The following is a 24,212-nucleotide window of genomic DNA, read 5'->3' on the forward strand; positions in this document are numbered from 1 at the left end:
CTTTCTCCTTAGAGCATTGAAGCAGAAAAATAAAAACATGGACTGTCAATTTCAGTCCTACAGCATGAGTGCTGCTGAAATCTGGAGGGAGCGGGAATATTCAGCTGATATTGACGGGCTCCTGGCTGGGCTGAAAGTGTTGACTAAACATCCTTGAGAAATGCGTGTAAGAGACAGATAACATATTATTCCAATGCTCAGTACAGTGAAGCACAGTCCAAGACATTCAACTTTTTTAAATAGTCAGAAAACAGCTGTTCGCTGTCCAGTAAAAAGTACTCTAGAGTTGAATACTGTACAGAGAACACATAAGACATGCAGTGCCCTCCAAAACTTCAATACATTTTAATTATTCGGAATAACATGTTTTCATAGTTTGTCTTGTCCCTTATAAATGCAAAGTCATCACAAAATGATTTATGCTGATTCTAAAACCCCACTTTGCATGTGCCATTTCCAAACGTACACTACCATTCAAAAGTTTGGGGTCCATAAGAAGTCTCTTATGTTCACAAGGCCGCATTTATTTGATCAAAAATACAGAAAAAGAACTAATAAACCTTTACAAAGTGTTACAATTTTAATATTGTGAAAGATTATAATACATTTTGAAATTGAATTTATTCCTTTCATGGCAAATCTAAATTTTCAGCATCATTACTCCAGTCTTCAGTGTCACTTGATCCTTCAGAAATAATTCTAATATGCTGATTTGGTGCTCAAGAAACATTTCTTTTATTATCAATGTCGAAATGTTTTTGTGAAAACCGTGATACATTTTTAAGGATTCTTATGAATGCCTTTACTGTCACTTTTTAATCAATTGAATGCATCCTTGCTGAATAGAATAGAAAAAAAATCCTAATGACCCCATTCTTTTGAATGGTGGTACATTCCTGTAGCTATTAAAACTGTTTTAATTGTGAATAGGAAAACTAATTCATATCATTAGCAACAAACTGACTAATAACAATTAAACTGTTTCCCTACTGCCCCTTCTGCCTGACTGTTCGGCCCCATCAAATACGCTATTGGTTGAGACAGATGACATATCAGACTTCTCAAAACAAAGCAATGCTTTTAAAAGTGCAATATATGGCTTGTACATCAACCAGAGACAGAAGAAAGTACTTTAACATCCAAAAAATGACAAAGCATCTATAAATCCATATTCAGCTACATTTGCAACATGATTTAGGTTAAAAAACTGTATATGTAAAACTCTTCCCAGAGGAGTGATAGAAAACTGCATATTTTAAAAGCTTGAGAAGCAGAGGTTGATTATAAAGATTAAATTTGATTTGACATTAGTGTAACTATCAGAATGACAAACAATTGCTCTTCTTTTTTAATTAAAGCACTTGACAATTTTATGCTTGTTCTGTCATCCATTATCCGTCTGCTCTCCATTTTTTTTTTCCCCAATAATTTTTTTCTGATCTGACCCTTAGGTCACCACTTCTCTCTGAAGCTCATTAAGCACAACCATTAATTATCACTCATTTCTAATTAATGAATTCATTTATTTTGGATTATTCCTGCCCACTTTTATTGCCTCTGATTCTCTTTGACCGGCTCAGGGCTTTTGGGGTCACAAGCGCTCTCTGTTGTCAAGCCTCTGTCACCTGCTGTACAGTTACAAGCGCTCAGCATCCATTTAGAGATGTCTCTATGGATAACGAGCAGCAGAGAAGCGCTGTGATTTACATTGGTCTCTAATAGAATGAGGGAAGACACACGGGGGAAGGTTAAATTAGAGATTGGATTCATCGACTGCAATGAAAATGGGAGGCTTTTCCCTGTGGAGTGACAAAAACAAATGCAGAATTCTTAAATAAGAACAGCTCTATTATGAGGCTTATTTTTCCACGTTTTGACATGGTCAACAAAAGCCATTCATTTGTGTTTTTAGAGTGGATTTAAATATTGAAGCCACCTTAAAAGCAAACCTAGTTTAAAAGATTTCACCTACTTATATATAGTTGCTACTACAATAGCTTCTTGTGTATTATTTTTGAATTAGTTAGTTTAAATTATAAATAGCTGGTTTGGTAATATTCAAATTATTTATCATTTATTTATAAAAGAGTCATAGCCATACACACACATTGTGTTTTCATGTTTTATGAGGACATTCCATAGACAACGATTTTTATACTATACAAGCTATATATTCTATCCCCTTACACTAACCCTACCCTTAAACCTACCCATCACAGAAAACTGTGTGAACTGTCGAAACAAACAAATTGACTAGTTGGACTTTTCAATGTCAGATGAGCGTGCTTTCGAAGAGTATGTTTTATTTAACTTTAAAGCTGTGCGCATTTCACAATGCGGCGAAACATTCCAGCAATATAACGATTGGTCACGTCGCACTGCTACTTTTTGGAAAAACTAGCTCGTACTGGAAAGCTATGCTATTGCTAACAGAGACTATTTTAAAATGATGTATAGCATAGCTGTGTGTTTACCTTCAAAATAACTCAAAGTGTCTGTTTGTTAAATCAAGCATAGCTAAGGTGAAGACAGAGTCTGAAAGGTTATGTCAAAACACACAGTTCCATCCTAACTCATGCGTGTGATATTACATGATATCACCTCAACCTGTTCATTCTCAAGATATAATGTAAGGGGGTCAACATGTGTAGCAGTTGAGAGAGCAGAAATCTTCAAGTGTCCATTCAACTTTCCTTATACAGACCATATCTGTTCGTTTACACAGCCTGGTTACAAAATCAACTGTTTAAATAAATAAATAAATAAATAAATAAATAACAGCACTGATTTACCTTAATTATATGTCCAAAACCAAATATACCACCAATAATTCAACTAATGTCCAACTAGATATAGGATTCTCATCTGATTCCACAGACCTTAGTCAGGTTATGGGATATTGAATTTAACACGGATGAAAACGAAGCTGTGAGGGTAAGACCTGGACCATGTAATTTTCGCAACTCACAACTTTCAAAACTGTTTTATTGAGTTTCAGTATATTGTTAAACCACAGTACAATCCATTGAACTCACTGCACTATCCCTCACAGCCTCATTTGCATTCCTGTCAAAAAATTACATATGCCATTACCTTGACTAAAGTCTATTAGTACAAAAAGAACCTTATAATATGATGTGATTAATGTATTTAAGCCATGATTATATTTTATGTGGCAAAATATGGTTTCTTTTGTTCTCATTTCCAAACCATTAGTATATATTGTATAGGTTTGTGTGTGTGTGTGTGTGTGTGTGTGTGTGTGTGTGTGTGTGTAGTGTAGTTAATAAATTATAGTAATCCTTGACATACTGTATGGAGTCATTAGTTAACATGACCTAAGAATGAACAATACAGTACTTTACAGCATTTATTAGTCTTTGTTAATGTTAATTTCAACATTTTCTAATACATTATTAAAATCAAAAGTTGTATTGTTAACATTAGTTAATGCACTGTGAACTAACATGAACTAACAATGAATTACTGCATTTTTATTAACTAACATGAACTAACAATGAGCAATATCTTATTGTAAAATGTTCCCCAATCATCTTTATCATGAGCTTTATGCTCCCATTATCTGATCTGCTCAGATCAGTTCTTGCTTGTTCAACAAATCCTTTGTTTTCTTTGCTTGTTCTGTCTGTAACTAACTTCCTCAATCTTATTTTGTGCTCTGTCTTTCTCCACTATCCTCTCGTCCCCTCAGTATTTGAGTTGTTTTTTGGTCTTTCATTTTGTATCTGTTTTTCCCTCTCCTCTGTAATCTAACAGGTCAGGAGGGGCCCATAATACCCATTACTGTAAGTGTGTGTATGTGTGTTTAAAGAGCACAGGAGAGGGTTCATATTGGATTCTGAAATAGGCAATCTGATGATTTTACATAGAGCAAGGGAGCAAAGAGCTCACACTATTTCACGGGTCACTTCAGAGGAAGAAATTAGATTTCAGGCCACATTATAAGATTTCTCTCTGTGTGTGTGTGTGTGTGTGTGTGTGTGTGTGTGTGTGTGTGTGTGTGTGTGTGTGTGTGTGTGTGTGTGTGTGTGTGTGTGTGTGTGTGTGTGTGTCAAATAAACTCTATTCAGGGCTCTGTAATTGGCTGCCAAGGACAACTGGTTTAAAAATAAAACAACATGGTGATCTGCACTGCACTGGTTTTCCTAATTAGAGACTGGAGTATTGCTGTTTCAAAATGATAAAATATCACCAATTATAAGAACACGTGTTAATAGTCTCAGACTCAACACACCAGGACCACCCACAATCATTCATAGAAGCACACTGAGCATAAAACTTGAAAAGACCAGCCATTTTTACAAGGTGCAGGACTGGCACAATTAGTGAAATTCTGGTTAATACCAATAAGTCAATCATTATTTTATAATATTTAATGTAATAATTATATAAGCCTTTCAAATAAAAAGCATACTTGAACAAGAACTTCAATCTGGAAGAGATTTTAAAGTCAAAAGTCAAAATTCTGGCAAACTGTTTAAAACGACAAGCTCAACCACAATGATCATGGGCTAGTGATTTAAATAACAGTGCTGATGGTGATGGGCAAATGATCTCAGCTGTATCTAAGTTGTCAAGAGAGAGGATGACGTCACTCACTTTACCAGTGTTGAGATAGAGACAAGCGCTCCTCCACCGCCCAGATCTTCTAAAATAACTTCCTGTATTCAGACACGTCCTCAGATGCCTCATTCTCTCTCGCTCTCGCATTCTTTCAAGCCATCTTTTCCCTCTTTCTGTCAAAAGAGGATAAATAAAGGAAAAGCAGCTGCGATAACAAGCCGCATTGATCTCTCTCTGTCTCAGTGTGTGTGTCTGTGTGATCTGATCTGATGCTTTCTAGGTTGAGTCATAGCTTTAGATATCAGTATGCATCTCTCTCACACACACACACTGTGCTCTGTTAAATGAATGACCTCTCACTTTTGCTTATCGTTTAGCAGGAATGCTGTCTCTATCTGTTTCTCCCTTTCCCATGCCTTGTCCCAAAAAATCCTAAAAATTTACCACAAGCACTGTAAGTGCGTGTATAGTTTGAGAACAAATGTCACCAAGGTGCACCTTCGTCATTATATTTTAAGGGCTTTGTTTTGACTGATAGCTGTGTGGGGAAAAAGTGTCCTATATAAAACAGTAAATGTAAAACAGCGGATTCCAGACAAAGCAAAAGCCTCTACCATCCGCACCCATTTGCAGTTGATCGAAAAAGTGATAGTGATTGGTAAAACAATTAATAATTATATATTATATATATATACACACATATACATATACATACACACACACACACACACACACACATACACATACATATATATATATATATATATATATTAGGGCTGTCAAAAGATTAATCGCGATTAATCGCATCCAAAATAAAAGTTTGTGTTTACATAATATATGTGTGTGTACTGTGTATAATTATTTTGTATATATAAATACACACACATGCATGTATATATGTAAGAAATATTTGCATACATATACTGTATATATATTTATATAGTTTATATTATATATAAATATAATTTTTTTATATATATATAAATAACAAATTTTTCTTAAATATATACATGCATGTGTGTGTATTTATATATACAAATTTAATTATACACAGTACACACACATATTATTAAAAACAAACTTTTATTTTGGATGCGATTAATCGCGATTAATCTTTTGACAGCCCTAATATATATATATATATATATATATATATATATATATATATATATATATATATATATATATATATATATATATATATATATATATATATATATATATATAAAAAAATTGACAGATGACAGAAAAGCATTAAACAATACATAATATTTAAAGTATAAAAATGAAAATTACATTTATATAAAAACAGAAATGTAAATGTACTTATTTAGATCTCAAGTCGCCTTTATTTATATATATATATATATATATATATATAGTTTATACAATACAGAGTTTTAAAGCAGCTTTACAGTGATAAACAGGAGAAAATAATGATCAATGATGTAAACAGAATTAAAATCTGCTGTAAAGAAGCTCTAAAAGAAGACAATAGTAAACATTCATAATTCAGCTGAAGTCAGTTCGGTGTTGATTCAGTTCAGAATAATAACTCTTTAGAAGTTCATCAATTATGAAATGAGTTCAATTCAGCTATATAGCAGCTCTATATAAAACAGTGCATCATCATCCAAGTCGATTCAGTCCTCATCCAATAGTGTCAGTGCAGTCAAAATCAAGAATACTGCTAAATATTAAATGTCTGTGGTCTGTGTCAAATAAGTTACATTTGCATGTCAAGGTGGGATGACCACAGCACAGATCGCACATTTTCACACATCTGACCATAGCACAGATCACATTTCCTCTCTAATGAACTTCATTCTCTAATTATCACTTCTCTATATTTTAGCTCTCTAGTGTACATCTTCATTTCTCCATTTATACTCTCTCTTGCACTGCATATATTCATCATGATCAAACTCTGTTGTGAACAGAAAAAAAAAAAAAAAAAAACTTCAAAAACAGCTGTGAGAACACGGGCCAAATCTCACACCTTCATTCTCTCACTTCTCTCTTCACTCTCTTCACTTATTTCTCATGTTATTCCAGAAAAAAATGTGCCAGCTGTACCTGTTATAAAAAAAAGTGTAAAAGCCATTGTGCTAATTAAACACTGATTTTACACCATCTACCTCAGAAGGGTTTCCATAAAAATGGTTGTGGACGAACTTGTGCTGATATAAAGTTAAAGATATATTTAAAAAGTTACAATGGGCTAAAATGTTTACAAGCCATCTTAGCATAGCTCTCAGATGGATGAATGGATAGAGCAATGTTCAAGATTAAATACTAGCATACTGAATAGTTGTCACATGACACATACTATGTTGAATGTTCAGTGTGTAGAATTTAGCAACTGTCTCTGTAATAAATTAGGTCATCAAGAGTGAAGAAAAAAATCTAGTTCAAAATCGTAGTTAATGTGTGGTATACATTCCTCACACTTGGAATGGAATGGAAGTTTAACACATTGAATTGTAGGATACAGTATCCAGCATAGTGTGCTCTGGTAGTATACTTCACACAGTGATTCTATATTGGTATTCCATGCATACAGAACATATGCATATACATACTGCAAAACTAGAATTATAGAAGTATGCCATTCCAAACAGCCAGAGAGAGAGAGAAAGCTGTGCCATTGGTATAAAAAAAATCCTGCAGATATAATGTGGATTTGACTCGGCAGTGGCTCGGTAATAGCAGCAATTTTCTCGCAATGTTCCGCTTTTTATGAGCGATTAGGTTTTGTGTGGAAATTTCCCTTTTTCATTTACCCTTTGTGGCCGATTCAGCTTTTAAGTTCCTGTTTTGACTTAATAGCTCCTGAAAGCCTCCATAACATCACAGAGCAAACAGCCGTGAGTACTTTTTTATAACGTGAACGTCCCGATGGAAACGTTCGATTCCCTTTCGATACAGTTCACTCGCATTGCATCAGTTATCTAAAACTCCTGTTTTCTCCGAATTCTGAAGCCTGATTGGTTCACGTCTGTGAATTACACAGACAAATGGCATTTCAGCCCGCCAAAACATGCTCACCTGTCAGATCTTTCGACTGAGGAGCGGTTTAGCACAGCTCACTTTAGGCAGCGCAGTAGCGCGGCAAGCTATGCAATGCTCGTTCCCGTTATCTCAGGGAACCGAGGTTACGTTGAGTAACCATTGATGCTATGTGTGAAGTTTTGCGATTGAATGTCATATGTGGTAGTGCATGTATGAGATACAGTGGCTGGAGACCTTGTACACACACTGCTGCTAAATACGGGTGTCTGGATAATAAAAACCATTAAAATACACAACAATAATAATGTGTCGTTATTTGCTCATGCACCATGTCTTTTCAAACCTGTATGACTTGCAACCTGTAGGCTATACCTCAAACCTGTATCAAAATATATTCTGTGTTTTTTAGCAAATTTTTAGTTGAACTACACCTTTAAGGAAATTAATTAATTAATATCTGATGTTACTACTGCAGATATCAGACTCCCCAAAAAAATGTATTTGAGGCAAAAAGTTGGCAAAATCAGAAATTAGTAATAAAATAATTAAAAACAATATTCCTCTCCAGACAGGACTGGTTTTTCTCAGAGGACTCCTAAATTAGCTGAAAAACAGTAGATTTGTTCCATATTTTTTTTCTTTTTTTCAGAGGATGTGTGAGACAAATACAAATGCGTTTGATTTGGTAGGAATTTAAATCACTAATTAATTTCATCTGTGGAATGCAAATTTACCTGCTCTCATCAGGGAAAACTAGTCCCAAATTTCCTGTCGACAGCCAGATGATAATACATCACTAAACATTACTTTGACGAAAAAAAGCAAAAGCCAAAAGCCAGGTTAAACTTTGCATGTTACTTGTTGACAGCCACAAGATGCCATAATGTTGTTGTTGTTACAGTTATCATGCCGACCTTTATGAGTGTGACTCCTATATTCAGAACACATTGAAAGTAAAATGATAAATTCTCACAAATAAATAAATTCAGTACACACACAGAATTTATTCCCACAAATAATTATAGACATCAACCCTACATCTTTGTATGCTGGCTCAGATGTGTAGATGGTCAATTTAAAAGTACTTTATAAGATTTCTACATGAGTCTTCCTTTAAAACGAGTCTTTGGGACCAAGAAGAGCCAGTGTGTGGCTCTTCTTGGCCACACACTGGCCAAGAAGTAAGTGTGTGTGTGTGTATGCGCGTGCGTGCGTGCGTGCGTGCGTGCGTGTGTGTGTGGTCCTGTCAGACCACTGAGGGGCTCAGACACACAAAAAATAGCCAGCTGAGCGCTAGGAGAATGAGCTCGTTCTCCCTCAGTACTGCCTTCATCACTATTTCCATATTCCTCTGGTGTCCCTGATGTTGAGAAGAAACAGATGTCTGTACGTCCTCTGCCCTGTGAAGTCACCGTTAAAAACATCACGATCAGTTTCTCTAGTCTTCACGGCCCGAGTAAGTGTTTGTGCTCTAATCGCAGCTAATGAAGTTATGGCAATTACAGGACTTCTGTCGGTTGGTCTCTGAAGAGTTGAGTCAATCGCATGAGCTCACGCAGTCAAACTGACCATATGCCCCGCGAGTGTGTGTGTGTGTGTGTGTGTGTGTGTGTGGTGACACTGGGTGTGCAGGGTGTAATGGCGTGTGCGAGACCCCTGCATCAGCCCATTAGACACACTAAATGAGTTAATGTAATGTGCACACACACTCACACTGCCCGTAACTCAAACGCTCTCGACTCGTGTCGGAGTCAAGCCTTAAACACTCATCGTCAAGAGGTTTAAATATCTGTTCATTAAGAGTGTATATTTTCAAAAACACAAGCACTCGAGAGCTCGCTGTAATAATACCTATGTGTTTACCTGTGAACAATGTCTAATTATTACCAAGAATGAGATGCTAGTTATTAAAAATCCTTACATAATAATTCAATAATATAATAATTTTTTTATAAGATTCTGTTTTATAAGATTATAGATAATCAAACAGTAAAACAAATTATTGGTCATTGAAAGAAAGAAAGAAAGAAAGAAAGAAAGAAAGAAAGAAAGAAAGAAAGAAAGAAAGAAAGAAAGAAAGAAAGAAAGAAAGAAAGAAAGAAAGAAAGAAAGAAAGAAAGAAAGAAAGAAAGAAAGAAAGAAAGAAAGAAAGAAAGAAAGAAAGAAAGAAAGAAAGAAAGTTTGTCAAAATATGACATTTTAATTTGAGAAAGTCAAGACCCCTGAGGTGGGACAGGCCAAAAAATCCATTATTTTAATGAATGTTATGCTAGATAACCATTATCAAACATATCTAAGATTCATCAGAATAAATATGAGATTTTTTCTTTTTTTTTCATGAAAAAAGGGGTACTCACTCTATTCATACTTTTCAGGCATGTTAAACTGATTTATGGATGTAAATCAGACTGTAAATAGAAAAAAAAATCTAAATATAACATGCACAAAGTACTGAGTGCGAGACAGTTCTGAGAACAAGTAGTCTAAATGCTCTCCAGCTAAAAATGTGAGCTGAAGAAGAGAGAAGAGTGGTGTTTTCACTGTGGTGAGATAATGTCTTCCAGATCTCCCCAAGGAATAATTGCACCCAAATATGTCCGTATAAGACTGCGGACCAAAGGAACCATTCAAATCATTTCGAAGTCAAGATCTGATGGATTTCCAAGCATTAATGAGAGATTAACATGAGAGCGTACTCTAAAATCAAGAGCTCTTGACTTCATCAGTGATGCTTTAAATCTACAACTAGAATGCAGAATTAGCATTAGATTTGGCTTAGTAATGCAGTAGCCCTTATTACATAATTAACAACAAACTATTTACACAAAATGCCTACACTAACAGTAGGAGCAATACTATTTTTTTGGTGTGCTTATGTAGAACAGCTGTTAAAATCACAAGCCATATTCTTAATTTCACGTCAGGGCTCCTTGTTAAATTAAATTAGACTGTGAGATGAATTCTCACAAGTGCACCCTTAAAAGTGAGACACTTGAGTCCAAAAATGGCTCCAGCTCTCTCTTTACTGTGTGCAATATTGAATAAAAGCAGCACCTGATAACACTTTAAAATTCATGCCACAGCAAAGCAAATTCATGAGTTAGATTGCTAAGGAACGCATGAACTTATATGAACTGATAAAATACTTTTTTAAAAACATCTGCCAAGTACATTCATCTAATTGTCACTGTAAAATCACCTACATAAATAATAATAAATAATAATAATAAAGGAATTATTGTTACTAATATTTTAATTAATATTCTGCTTTAAGATCAACAGATAATGAACAATAAAGTGGCTTGAAAAGTAATGCACCATGTAAATTATCTACAAAATATATATATATCTACATTTTTCCATAGGCACATATTTTGATATGGCTGGAAAATCTGTATTTTTGTGTTTGCTTCACAATTTTATATATGTACTGCAATACTGACTTCCAAATAGCAACCCTAAGTCACTTGAAAGACACTCATCAACACGTCTTGATGAAAGAACGCTGGATTCATCTATTTTAACTCCACCTCATTTGAAGCGGGGTGAGAGGGCAATGAAAAACCACATATAAAAAGCAACACCAACCTTCTGCTCTTCAGCTCTGCGTAGAGGCTGTATTAAAAGAGTTGATATTTAAATGGGAGTGGAAAGTCACTCCAGGAATATAAGTATCCATCAGTTTAATTACCGTGGTAATTTTCTCTGATGATCTGACATTCTTCACCGACCGGAACGACTGAAAACGCTTGGCGTGAGGAACATTTCTGGACTGCGTTTCCACAGACGCTTCTGACACCATCATGCCAGATGATGTCATGTCTGAGAGAAGTGAGGAGATGGTTATGGTCATTAGTATGGTAATGATCTGGATTAGACCTTCATTAGTAATTGTTTCAAGGTCAAAGTTTAGATGGTGTATGAAACTTAAGACATTAGCAGCATTTTAATTAACTTGCTCTATTCTTTTTCACAAGTACTTTTAATAGTACTGTAGTAGCATTATGGTGGTAGTAGCATTATTTCTATGAATAATTAAATTGCTTTTATAATTTGTGACCAAAACTGGATTTGTTTCATTCTACTATAATTTTCTTCTACTTTAGAAGAAAAGTTTAGTATGAATTTCCTGAAACTTTTGCAAACCATCTTCAGCAAATCATCAACCAGGTGCTTACATTTTTTTTTTCACAATTGCTAAAACACTAAACTCCAATTTCTGAACCAAATTCTCAAAGGCCTAAACCCATTTGTCAAATAAATACTCTTTCTTCAAAACCTTAAAAAAAAAAGTTCAGGTAGTTAGACACCATTTGCAAATCTCATGCACTCTTTTTTGCAAAACTCTAAACACATTCTCACTAACTAAAACACCTTTTGCACTGTGATGCACTTGTGTTGCAAAAGAGGAGGAAGAGGATGAGGACGAGAAAGAGCAAGGTGTGGAGAGTGTTGTCCTCAGGCTGGACCCAACATGAAGACGTGATGCTGAGGCAGAATTAATCTCTTATTGACTTTGATTTTGTAGTTGCACAATGTTTTTGAGTGTACTGTAACATACTTTTCATTTAGAGTTTTTTTCTTTGATCTTTTGTGCTTTTGCAGTTGGACTACTGTATTTTTACAGTATGCAAGTACTGAATATGCAGACATTCAATATACAATATTCAATACAATACTATACTCACAGTACATAAAGTATATGTAATATAGTCACCTTACTTAGTTGCGATTAGTATACTTTTTATGTAATTGCAGATTTTGTTTACTGTATACAATATACATTCTGTTCTGTAACAACATGTTCTGGATGCGGTGTTCTCCCATTTTTAATGTAGTGTCTGATGAATGATCTGTAGTGTTTATACATTGACTGATGTGTGTATGACCTGAAAGCTTTGTATGATTTTCAGAACAGGTGAAATGGTTTTTAGGCGTGTTTGATTTTGCAAGAAGAGTCAGGGGTTTTGTGAATGTAGTTTGAAGATTTTTATTTTTTTTTGGTTTGGTTTGGTTTAATGTTGTGAAAAAACAGGTAAAGTTTTCAAGAAATGTCTCTTAGCAATTGTGAAAAACTGTAATAAACTGAAGTAGTGTCACTCCGTGATTGATTCTTTAAGCACAAATACACCCTTTTTAGGTAAACTGCTTTATTCAAAAAGCATTTTGTGGGTTGAGTATGTGACTCATTATTCATTGTTTTAAAACATGTCTGAAAGCTCTTGCTAAAAGTATGCTATGTTATTACCATAGTACATGTACAAAAAAAGTACATAAAAGCCTTAAACAAAATTAACAAATCACAATTAACAGAAAAATAGATGTTTATTTACATTTCTATTGATCATGACAGCAGATATTTATCAAATGATGATGATTAAAAAATGCTGTTTAAATTCCTTTCAGCTTTAAATGTTTAGCCATGTTTGTGTCATTACCCGATTTGCGCAGTTCCGTTGAGTGAGTCGATTAATCAAAAAAAACAAGACAGCACATGCAAATAAACAACGCTATCGCTGTGTGCAAATTCTTGGTGAATTCCCCACTCTTTGTCACTTTGAAGAGGCTCACGTCAAACTTTAAGATCTTTTTTTTGCTGATGTACAGCCCATCACATTACTAACTTTACTATACAAATATTTGAGACAGTAGCCTAAACAATAACTTGAGTCTGTTTTTCACGAACACCTGATCACAATCAAAAAGTGTTTAAACACCATGCTATTGATCAAACACTACATCTGTATTGGTCCAAACAGAACCACTTGTAAACACAAAGTCGCCACAGAAGTGTGTGGAAACATTATGAGAATGGTTTGGAAGTGTTCATTGGAGTCGGAATGCAAACAGTCAGACGGTCATATCAGTTATAGATTTCACTCTCAAACAATTCATATCTCGCCCTGTTCACTGGGTTTTCCCTCAGGAAAAGAGATACATTGAGCCACACACTGAGCTAATTTACATTCATAGAGTCTGTTCTCGATTCAACAGTCAGCATATTTACTTAGTTCAGTGCATGTTCTTTGATTTTGGGCTAGGTCTCTTTCAATGACAAATCTGGCCCTGGTTTATTCCATCTCTGAAACAATGCATCTTGCTTCTGACAATCGGTGTAAACATAATTACTCCGCAGAAAATCTAAAAAGCATCTCTGGTGCTTTTCAGAAAACACAGAAAATTGGTTTTAAGTTTGAATTTGTCACTGGGCTGTCACTGGCTCAAGTTTGGATCCCTAACTGACAATAATGCACTTGGGTAGTTTTGTGAAAATAAGTTAATTAACATGAACTGATCAAATGTATACCTTCAATACAAATGTAAGTTGCTTTGGATAAAAGTGTCTGCCAAATGCATAACTTTAAATTAAATGTGACTTACAATAGATATCATTTTACACCATGCAAGAATCTTTACAAAAGTACCATGATATATAGCATGGTACTAAAAGATTACAACATTTACTTAAAAAAAAAAAAAAAGCAATGATACTACCATAGTACATGTCCAAAAACAAAACATTACTATGGTGTAAAATACAAAATAAAAAAATAAAATAAATTAATTAATACATGATAACACCATGGTATTTGTATTCATTATTTTGTTAGATTCATCTTCAGTGATCAGTTTGTACCAATATAATCCAAAACATGAAGTAAAAATAATAATATATTTAAAAGGTAGGGTAGGCAATTTAGGAGAAACTAGCAATAGCAAGCTAGCTTTGAAAGCATAAACCCACCATCCCTTTACAGCACTCTCCAAAGTCTCCTCCAGAACACATAAATGCACACATCAGAGTCTTCAAAGCGTCATGAGACGAGAGATGGCGTAAATTACCTCCTGTCTCAAAGAAAATAAAAATGAATGTAAACAACTTACAGAGCTCTCACTTGTACCACCTGACTGCTGCAGTTTCATTTCGGCATTGATAGCGCTAAAATAGATACGCACAAATCCATGTCAGAGGACGTGAACAGCTCCGGGTAGAACGTCACTGGTTGCCATCTTGTAATTACGGTTATAACATGGTGTAAACTCAGCATAGGCTGATTGTTTTGGTCCAGGAGAAACAGTAAAAAGCGGCTGCTGTTTGTTTGCGGACCGAATGCAATGAATGGATGGACATTTTTTGGTCCTGAGACTTCCACAGAAGATGTGTAAAAAAAAAAAAAAAAAAAAAAAAAAAAAAATTATACTAAGACCACCTTTATTATTGATTGCTAATATTATTGATTGGATGTGAAGTTCACTTCATACAGTATAACAAAAGTGTTTATTAAAAAAATTGCCTACACTAACTTTAAATTACTCTTATTTTTACTCTAAATGTGCCAGAGCAGAAAAACTGCAATTGAAACGATTTGTTGATACTGCCCTGATTCTGGCCTAAAACCCAATTAGTTATTCATTTAAGTCAAATTAAAACTGTAATTCAAACCACTTACTTTCTTTTTTTTTTTTATGTCATTACAAAGTCTTAAAAGACTTTCCACATCAGCCAGTATCAGAAAACTCAATAAATTCAGATTACAGTAATCCACTTCATATGGAAACCCAGTGCCTTTAATCTTGTAAAGTTATTCTGTGGTACTCTGTGTCATACGCCACAGAGCTTATTAAAGACGGAGGGATTCAGAAAGGCCACGACATCTCACTTTATTATTTAAATTTTCAGGAAATTCATAAATAATTTAGGGCATTTTTTTTGCTGAGAAGGCTCAAAGGGCCTGGAAATATGTGTACCGTTGACAGTAGACACTGATTAGCATAAAAGAACGTCTAAGGATCGGCGGTTTCTGAATGACAATGAAAAATGAGATTTCTTTATGGTTCTGATCATATTCTACTCACAGATGTGCAAACATGATAGGTTCTACATATCTCCGACTGACACTCAAGCACATGTGTGAAAGGCCTGTGAAGGTCATTTTTTGCAAAGGCCAATGTTCTGTGTAAAGTCCGCACTGTCTTAGAAAATGAATGGCTTGTGATGTGTATTTAACTATTGTAGACACTCAGTAAAAATCTGACATTTAATGTGGCTGAAGTAGATGCATCATGACCTGACTGCATCAACAAACACACACAAGCACAGTCTCCAGTTACAAGGCCTGTCCCATTTTCCTCATTTATTTTTGTTTCATTATGCAGGAGGGACTGTGTAGCTGCTCTGTATTTCTACTCTCAATAATTTACCAGTGTTCTTCACTATCTCTCTGAAGAGACTCCGCGCAATAGTCTGTTCAGTCACGCATCAAAGTAATTCAGGTCATCCATGTGGACAGAACGTAAATACACATGTGTTTGTTTGTCAGCTGAATTATAGATAAATATAAGAATTGAGAGAGTATAGGGGGAGGTGACAGAGCACTTGTGGAAAACTAAATGGGAAAAGCAAAGAAGTTCTTCTATTCTTGTTGGTAAAGGCAAAACGTTGTGTTATTGCTATATATATATATATATATATATATATATATATATATATATATATATATATATATATATATATATATATTTACACATACATACATACATACATACACATATATATATATATATATATATATATATATTTACACATACATACATACATACATACATACATATATATATATATATATATAACTTGCATAACATCATAAATGTTTTTGTCGCTTTTGATCCATTTAATGCATCCTTGCGGAATAGATGTATTCATTTCTTTAAAAACTGAACATTGTAGCGTGCCTCCCATACAATAAATTGCAATAAGCTTTGTGCTTTGTTACTTTTGATATGAAACCAAGTCTCAGATTTCAAATTCTGTCCATTTTATTATGAAATTCAAACAATACTGTTTTGGCGCTCTTTAATGTTAATCTGCCTCAGATCAAGTGAAGCAGCAGTGCGGAGCAGCATGTAAACTGATCATCTCTTCCACTTTACTACTAGTTACAGCACGAAATAAACATGAATGAACATCAGAAGGTATGTTAAAAGATATAGTACAATTTATCAAAATCCATCTCATGTAAACATTCAATGCGTGTTTCAGCCGTGGAAAGACGTCAATAAAACAGCTTGTAAATGATGTGATGTAATGTCACATTTATAAATATAAATACCTCAGAAAAGCCATCAATGTCCATAAACTCGATATAGTCAGCAAGAAAAATTAACTCTAGAAAGGAGCATTTTGCTAAATATATGCACCAGCTTACATATTCATTATATTTTTTACTGTTCTCCAATAATTAATGCATGTTTGAATAAATACATAAAGTTTTTATGAGAGCAAGCATATAAAAGTTAGTGTACCGTTTTGAATTAATCTAACTGAATCGGAATCAAATCGCAAGCTTGTGAATCGAAATTGAATCAAATTGGTAAATTTGTCAATACCCAGCTCTAGTTTTTTGTCCAATCAGACGCTCTCTAGAATAAGAATGTCCTAATACATAACACTAGCTAAAACCAACTAGCAAGTAGCACAGCATAGTTCGTCATGTCCCACCAAAATGTCCTGTTTCAATCGGAATTCTAACAGAAAAGAAAACTGCACTTGTCAAGCAAGTTAATGGGGTCTTTAAAGGGACTTTGGTGAAACCTCTAGAGGTCCTTGACTGCCTCAGGCTGAGCTTAAATCTCAAAATGTCTCACAAATGATTTTTCATAGGAGTCAAAAAAATAAAGATGACAGCGCTCAAGACAACAATGAATTGATCTCTATAGATCATCTGATAGCAGTTCAGAAGAACAAATGTGTTCAATAAAACCACAGCCATATTCTGTTAGTCAGCAGAATATTTAAATGAACATGAATTGGCTGTGGGAGATGTTTAATTTCCATGGAGAGGTAAACCTGTTCATTTAATGAGACACTGTCCAGCCAACAAATACACCCGCTAATTAAGGTGACGTCACAGCCCAGGATAGACGCCTACACACGCTCACATTCATTTGTCAAAAACAAGCACAACAACAAAAGAGAGACGAAATGCTACGACAACATCTCTGTATCAGAAACTACCAGCATGACGTGAAGTCAAGAGTGGACACTTTTTCAAAGCGTCTGCCAAGCTAACAGTGTGTGAACACACACACACACACACACACACACACACAGAGAGAGACATTACAGCTCTAATGGACCAGGCCCAGATATATTATATTCACGGATTTCAAGTGAAGTGCTTTTGGGTCCTGACAGTACATCGCTAATGCCGCTGTCACATGCGACAGCACTTGAACTTTGCTATGCCAGCATTTGCCGAGTTCTCCGTTGAGGTTAGCTCAGTTCATTTAACAGGACGCTAGTGAGCGCACTGATAGACTGACGGTGGAAATTCACTCAATGTGATTTCAGCGACAATACTGCACTTAAGACTGCTCAAAAATTGCAATTCTTTGATATTCAAAAATATTAACAGAACTAGTTTGAAGGCCACAGGATTAGCAAAAAATAATTTAGCATTAGCCTACTTGAATTTACATTGGTCATTTAAAAAAAGAGAGCTTAATCATTGTCAACAAAATGTGACGGCACTATAAAAAATAGAAGAAGATAAAGCGATGAACAAGGCTCAAGCGGGAGTGTGTGGATGCTCATATCACAGTTAAGCATTAATGACAACACACGCGTTAGCGCTCAAGGAATTCAGTCAATGGTGAACGAGTGACTCTGTAATGGACTGTATGGCTCTTTCAGAAAGCACGCATTCTTAGCTGCAGTGAGAGTGGGAGTTTTATCATCTAAAAGAGCAAAAGTTGTTGAATGAAAAACACTTGAGATCAGAGGCTGGTCGGGCTGAAAGCTGCGGTCAGGAATCTTTGATAGATTAGATGCCTCATAAAGCAACTCTCTGGCCTTGACAATGTGAGAGCAGTACCAGCTCTCTCTCTCTCACACACACACACTCGGTGTCATTGTGCATGACTGCATGTGCTGAAAAATGACAATATGCTTAAAGCTGAAGAATTCAATGCTCTCTCTCTCGCTCTCTCAAAGACACATGCTCTCTCTCTCTCGCGCACTCTCAATTTACTATGCGTTACTGGCAAGATATAAACTGTACATGAGTAATGCCAAATCAGTGCAAAACAAGTTGTAAAAAAAAATGCAATGGAATAAATATGTAATAAAATTCAATGAATGAATGAATGAATGAATGAAAACAAAAAAATAAAACAAAAAAGGGAAAAAAGCAGTAATGATGCAGTATTTTAACCATGCGTAAAGGATGTGAAATTTTAGACATGTTTTTTTCTTTACTAAATGGCAATACTACAATAATGAACATGCATATAATAAAAAGGTATGCTTCTCTCTCATTTCTGATGCCATTCAGGCTCTTCTATATTATTTTTTTTGATCTCTCCTCCACTCTACAAATGTTTAATCTATCATCTTTTGGTTGCTTCCATTTCCCCCCATTGATCCTGAACTAACATGGAAACACTTCAAGCATACAGGGACAGAAATGAGGTTGTGTGTCTGTGTTAAAACTCAAAGATGTACTTTATCATGCAGTATTCATCATAGCTGACTGAGCTTTGAAGAATAAAATTGATGCAGAATTTACACTGACTTGCACGTGTGTGTTGTGTGTGTGTGTAGAGGTCAGGACCCTGACAGGTCTCCTCATGTGTGTTCTACATGAACTTCTTGCCAGATGTGCTTTTGACCTTCCTTTCAAATGTTAATGCATAACTAGAAAACCCTCGGGCTTGAACACACGCACACACACAAAACTGTCTGTCTTAACATGTAGAAGACTCAAGGACCGTTCGCTTGGAATGCAGGGCTACATACATAAATGATGTGTGATTCATCAAGTTTCTGTATTGATGACGATAGTCAGAAATTTGCATACATTATCACGCACTTTTTTTTCTTCCAACTTCCTTCTAAAACCATTAAACCTCAATACTGAACTCCAAACCGCAATCCTCAGGGAGACGTGACTTCCTGTCAATGCTTCAATGAACTCCAAATGTGAACTCTCACCTTATAAACATCTTATAGAGGTCAAAGGGGAAACATTTAACAACCTCATTTACTTTCACTGTAAAACAGGAGCAGACTGAACACACTCACACACTAGTGTAGTTGCTGAATCCTAAATATAGACAGATGTCTGTGGTAATTGTGCTTCATCAGATGTCTTCAGAAGGAACCTCGACTCTCGCTCTGGGTGTCCAAATATGAGGAAAGTCAGACCTCATTTTATGACATTCTTGAACTGCACAAAATTAAACACTTCTGAGTCCAATCAGAACAGAACATAAACAGTCTTTCCTATCGGTTCTCACATCATCTGAACCAAAAATCAATTATGGAATGTGTTTTTTTTTTTTTTTTTCAGGTTGAAAATATGTCTCTCGTTCTCCCATGAATTCACTAAGCAGCTGCATAACATAAATATCAAAAAAAAAAAAAAAAAAAAAAAAACTTAATTTATATTGATTCTATATTAATTTGAGGATTCAATAAAGTGCAATTAATAAAGTGAAATTATTTAGTATTATTATCATAACTTTTATTATTAGTATTATTGATCTGCATACAACCCTAAAATTGAGTCAACACAGTCTGCAAGTCCAAATAAATGGCATTATCAGTGGGCACAATTAATTTGTCCCCCCGAGCCTCTTCAAGTGTTGTATGATAGTTACTCAGAACTGTGGTCTACAACCACATCATCACTATCAATGTTTTCAGTAGTTCTCCCATTGGACTCCACTCATTACATAAAGACATTGAAAAAAAACATTACCACTTTATATGAGCTCAGAAAGAGCTCATGTGCATTTGTCAAAAACAAGCACAACAACAAAAGAGAGACAAGATGCTATGATAGCATCTCTGTATCAGAAACTACCAGCATGACGCAAAGTCAATTTCCGTTTTAGTGGCTATAATACCTTTTTTTGGTAACACTTTACCATTTCATTTGTTAACATTACATTAGTTAAAGGAGAACTCCGGTCAATTTTAACATTGAGCTCATTTTTTTTGTCAATTTGGAGTGCTGTCAATACAGAGAACAACGACAAAAATCGGTGTTGCCTACACCGTGTTATCCTCTTTTTAAAATTTGCACCCTGTTGACTTCAATGGGGCAATATTTAAACCTGCTTTTAGCCTCATTTAGTCATTACAAGTGCACAGGTCATGTGAGTGATTCCTTCAGAGTCAACACGAGTGAATCTGACTGCAGTAGATGTGAAAGAAATGGATAAAAATGATGTTATTTAAGCCAGCGCACATACCTGTATTTACATCCTGTTTTCGGTTGAAGTCCAAAATAGTCGATTGTCGAGTTCACGCGCATAGGTTTAGTTACCTATGATCACGCGCGTGAACTCGGCAATCGACTACTTTGGACTTCAACCGAAAACAGGATGTAAATACAGGTTTGTGCGCTGGCTTAAATAACATCATTTTTATCCATTTCTTTCACATCTACTGCAGTCAGATTCACTCGTGTTCACTCTGAAGGAATCACTCACATGACCTGGGCACTTGTAATGACACATCAAGGATGTTAAGAGGCTAAAAGCAGGTTTAAAACTTGCCCCATTGAAGTCAACAGGGTGCAAATTTTAAAAAGAGGATAACACGGTGTAGGCAACACCGATTTTTGTCGTTGTTCTCTGTATTGACAGCACTCCAAATTGACAAAAAAAATGAGCTCAATGTTAAAATTGACCGGAGTTCTCCTTTAACTTGAGCTACCAATCAACAACACTTCTACAGCATTTATTAATCTTTGTTAAGGTTAATTTCAACATTTACTTAAACATTTTAAACATTTAAAGTTGCATCAGTTTACATTTATGTACCGTGAATTAACATTTGTATTTTTATTAATTAATAATAATGAAGAATTCTAAATGCTGTAAAACAAAATAAAACTTTGTTCATTGTTAGTTCTTGTAAGCTAACAAATGAGATTTTATTGTATACCAGTGTACCAGGGAGTCTTTAAAAGGAGTAAAATTTAGTTTTATTAAAAGAATCTTATTAAAATGCTACAACAAATAATATTTACAACAATAAACTGACATTATACAGTACATAAAAATAACATAGCATTGCCTTGGACAAAGGGGGGCCTTGGAGTGAAAAAGGTTTTTGTAATTTTTTACAGAAAAAATATTGTCAAAATGCTACAGTAAAAACATTAATTGTTAACTGTAAGTTACCTTACCATATACGGTGAAAAAATGTGAATGTTTAACAGTAGTGCATGTAATTTTACTGTACTTTTTGCAAGTAAAAAGTATGAATAACCATATAATTTACAGTAAAAAACAACAGTAAAAGGACATTTCAAGAATAACATATGATTACATTTTTATAAATAATTGTATTTCTTAACATTAATGAACATTTGTGTGTTTTGTGTAACATTTTATGTTATTTAGTTAATGTCTATTGTATTATTTTAGTGTCATGTGTATGACCCTGTGCACCATCTACATACAGTACGAGTATAGTCAATGTTTTATAAACAGGGCACTTACGATGAACTGACTCATCATGTGGCTTTTTTTTTTTAGTGTGCCACCTGTATTATTTGTGGTGGTTATCACTACATCTTATGGTAAAAAGGCAGAATTTGTTAGTTAAAGCAGGTATATTAACATTATATCGCTTAATAGTTTTAAGTTGTAAAATATACAGACATCCTGTAAAACTGGAAACATTGTCACAGTATTTTTTACGGTGAATTTCTGGTAGCTGCCAGGTTTTTACCATAAATTTAAAAGAATATTTTTTAGTGTACAACTACTTTTTTGTTTTTACACTACAGTAATTCTAATCAATAATGATTTTATATTTTACACAGACAGACAGATGGTTGACCTTAGACAACACCAGTCAAACCAGAACTGACTCCAGTTATGTCCAAGGCCTCTACAGGTGTGTTTATGAAAATGAGAGTATGTCAACAGAGCAAAGTTCCAGGCTCTCCTAAGGTCCAGCCATTCAGTTTATAGGAGTGTCATCCATTCAAATGTGTGTTAAACACGTCTTCTGAAGAGTCGTATCAGCACACTGTGTTCAATTAAGGCAAGACGTTTAGTGTAAAAACCAATTTACAGCTTTCAGGAAAGGTGTAACAGTCACACTTCTATAACACCACAATGAGAGAAACCTTCATTTCCCACCTTGACACACACACATACGCTTACAGACCTCAGTTCCATTCCCTCAAAACAGAGACAAACCTCTAAAAATGTGCTAAACGTATTCATCGACATCTCTCATCCTCAAAATCAGCTATGTGTCCCTCTCTATCCTGTGGGTAAAAATAGACACTTCCTTTCCCACTTCTGCAAACCGGCACTTTTTGTCAAGGTTACCATGGCAGCCAAACTTGGGAGCTCAACTAGCTAGAGGAACGCTGGGACCCTGTCCTTGTAACAACTGATATCATCGGCCCATAACCCCTGGTCGAGCAAATTTGCATGATTGTTCTTTTATTCTTTTGTAGTCGGCCTGAGAGCGCTATTACGGTTATTGCGTATTGATTATGATAACCTTTGGCAGGCCTATATGATTCAAAGCCTTAGGCCTGAGTCAATCAATAGAGCATTAGGATTCTCAAGCATGCGTGACTTTGTCTAGATAGCATGTTGTAGAGCTCATACCACAGATTGAGACACGCAGGCTTGGCATGCACTGTATAGAACGGAATATGCAGCATTTGGTGGATGAATAAACGTTATGCGAGTCGCATGAATGCCAAATGGGAGCGGATATTTCAAACGTGGAGACGACGGTCGGTGGTAACTCCGTATTCGGGGGATGAGGTGTAATTTGTGATTACACAGCCTGTTGTGTCATCCACTCCTGAGCTCTCAGCCCCACTGGAGTACACGCATACAGCATGATGAAGCACGTGTCAAGGTCAGCCTGACGTGTCCTGGACGTACTCCAGCGTGTCTCTAATCACCGAGGGCCAGCGGAGTGCTCCTGGAGGCGTGCTTATCAGAAAAACATTTCCGCTCTCCTTCGCTTTGTGTCTGGCCATCTCTTTTCTGACAAATGTCTTTTCTCTGCTCGGCTGACTTGCTGCAATGGATTTGTTACACAGCGGCCTACACAAAGAGAAAAGTATGCCAACAATTGTGTGTGTGATTTCTCCCTTACAGAAGACACTATGGTGGTGTCATAGTACAGTGATTGTGTCAGATGGTAATACCCTTTTATTTTGTGTATGCTAAAGGATAACCATATGTGTGTACTGTGGTATTTACATGGTACTCAATGAATGTAAGAACTCCAAGGAACAAATCCATGGTGTAAATATGGCACCATGTCTAAAGGCATTACTTTTTAACCAGTGTTGTGGAAGCAGATACTGCAGTGCATTTAGGGTTTAGCCAGAACACACCGCTTTAACTGTCAGCCTCTCTTATCTTTAGTTTCAAAAAGGTATTGTGTATTTGTTCAAATATGTGAGGGAAAGGAATATTCACACCAAGACTCAATATTCCCTATAAACAAGACTCAGAAAAGTACTTAAAAAATGTTTTGTTCATCCATCTTTTCAGTGATGTGTCTGGATCTGGTATCAAGGAAACTTACAAGATCCATAAAGGTATCAAACAAGCCAGAA

The 24,212-nt window shown here is 35.3% G+C and overlaps 1 protein-coding gene across 4 annotated transcripts in view; it reads right to left on the reverse strand.

Annotated features, from left to right (window-relative positions):
• Positions 1-24,212, reverse strand: part of LOC307164719 (uncharacterized protein) — a 244,794-nt gene that overhangs the window by 172,126 nt on the left and 48,456 nt on the right. Inside the window, exon 2 of one of the 4 annotated variants that reach the window (XM_079881779.1) lies at positions 11,288-11,418. The exons of the other annotated variants lie outside the window; for them this stretch is intronic. Coding sequence (XP_079737905.1) covers positions 11,288-11,418 — 131 coding nt within the window. The remainder of the gene's footprint in view (positions 1-11,287; positions 11,419-24,212) is intronic. 4 annotated transcript variants of the gene reach the window in all.

This window comes from Squalius cephalus (assembly GCF_949319135.1).
Source record: "Squalius cephalus genome assembly, chromosome: 9".
NCBI lineage: Eukaryota > Metazoa > Chordata > Actinopteri > Cypriniformes > Leuciscidae > Squalius > Squalius cephalus.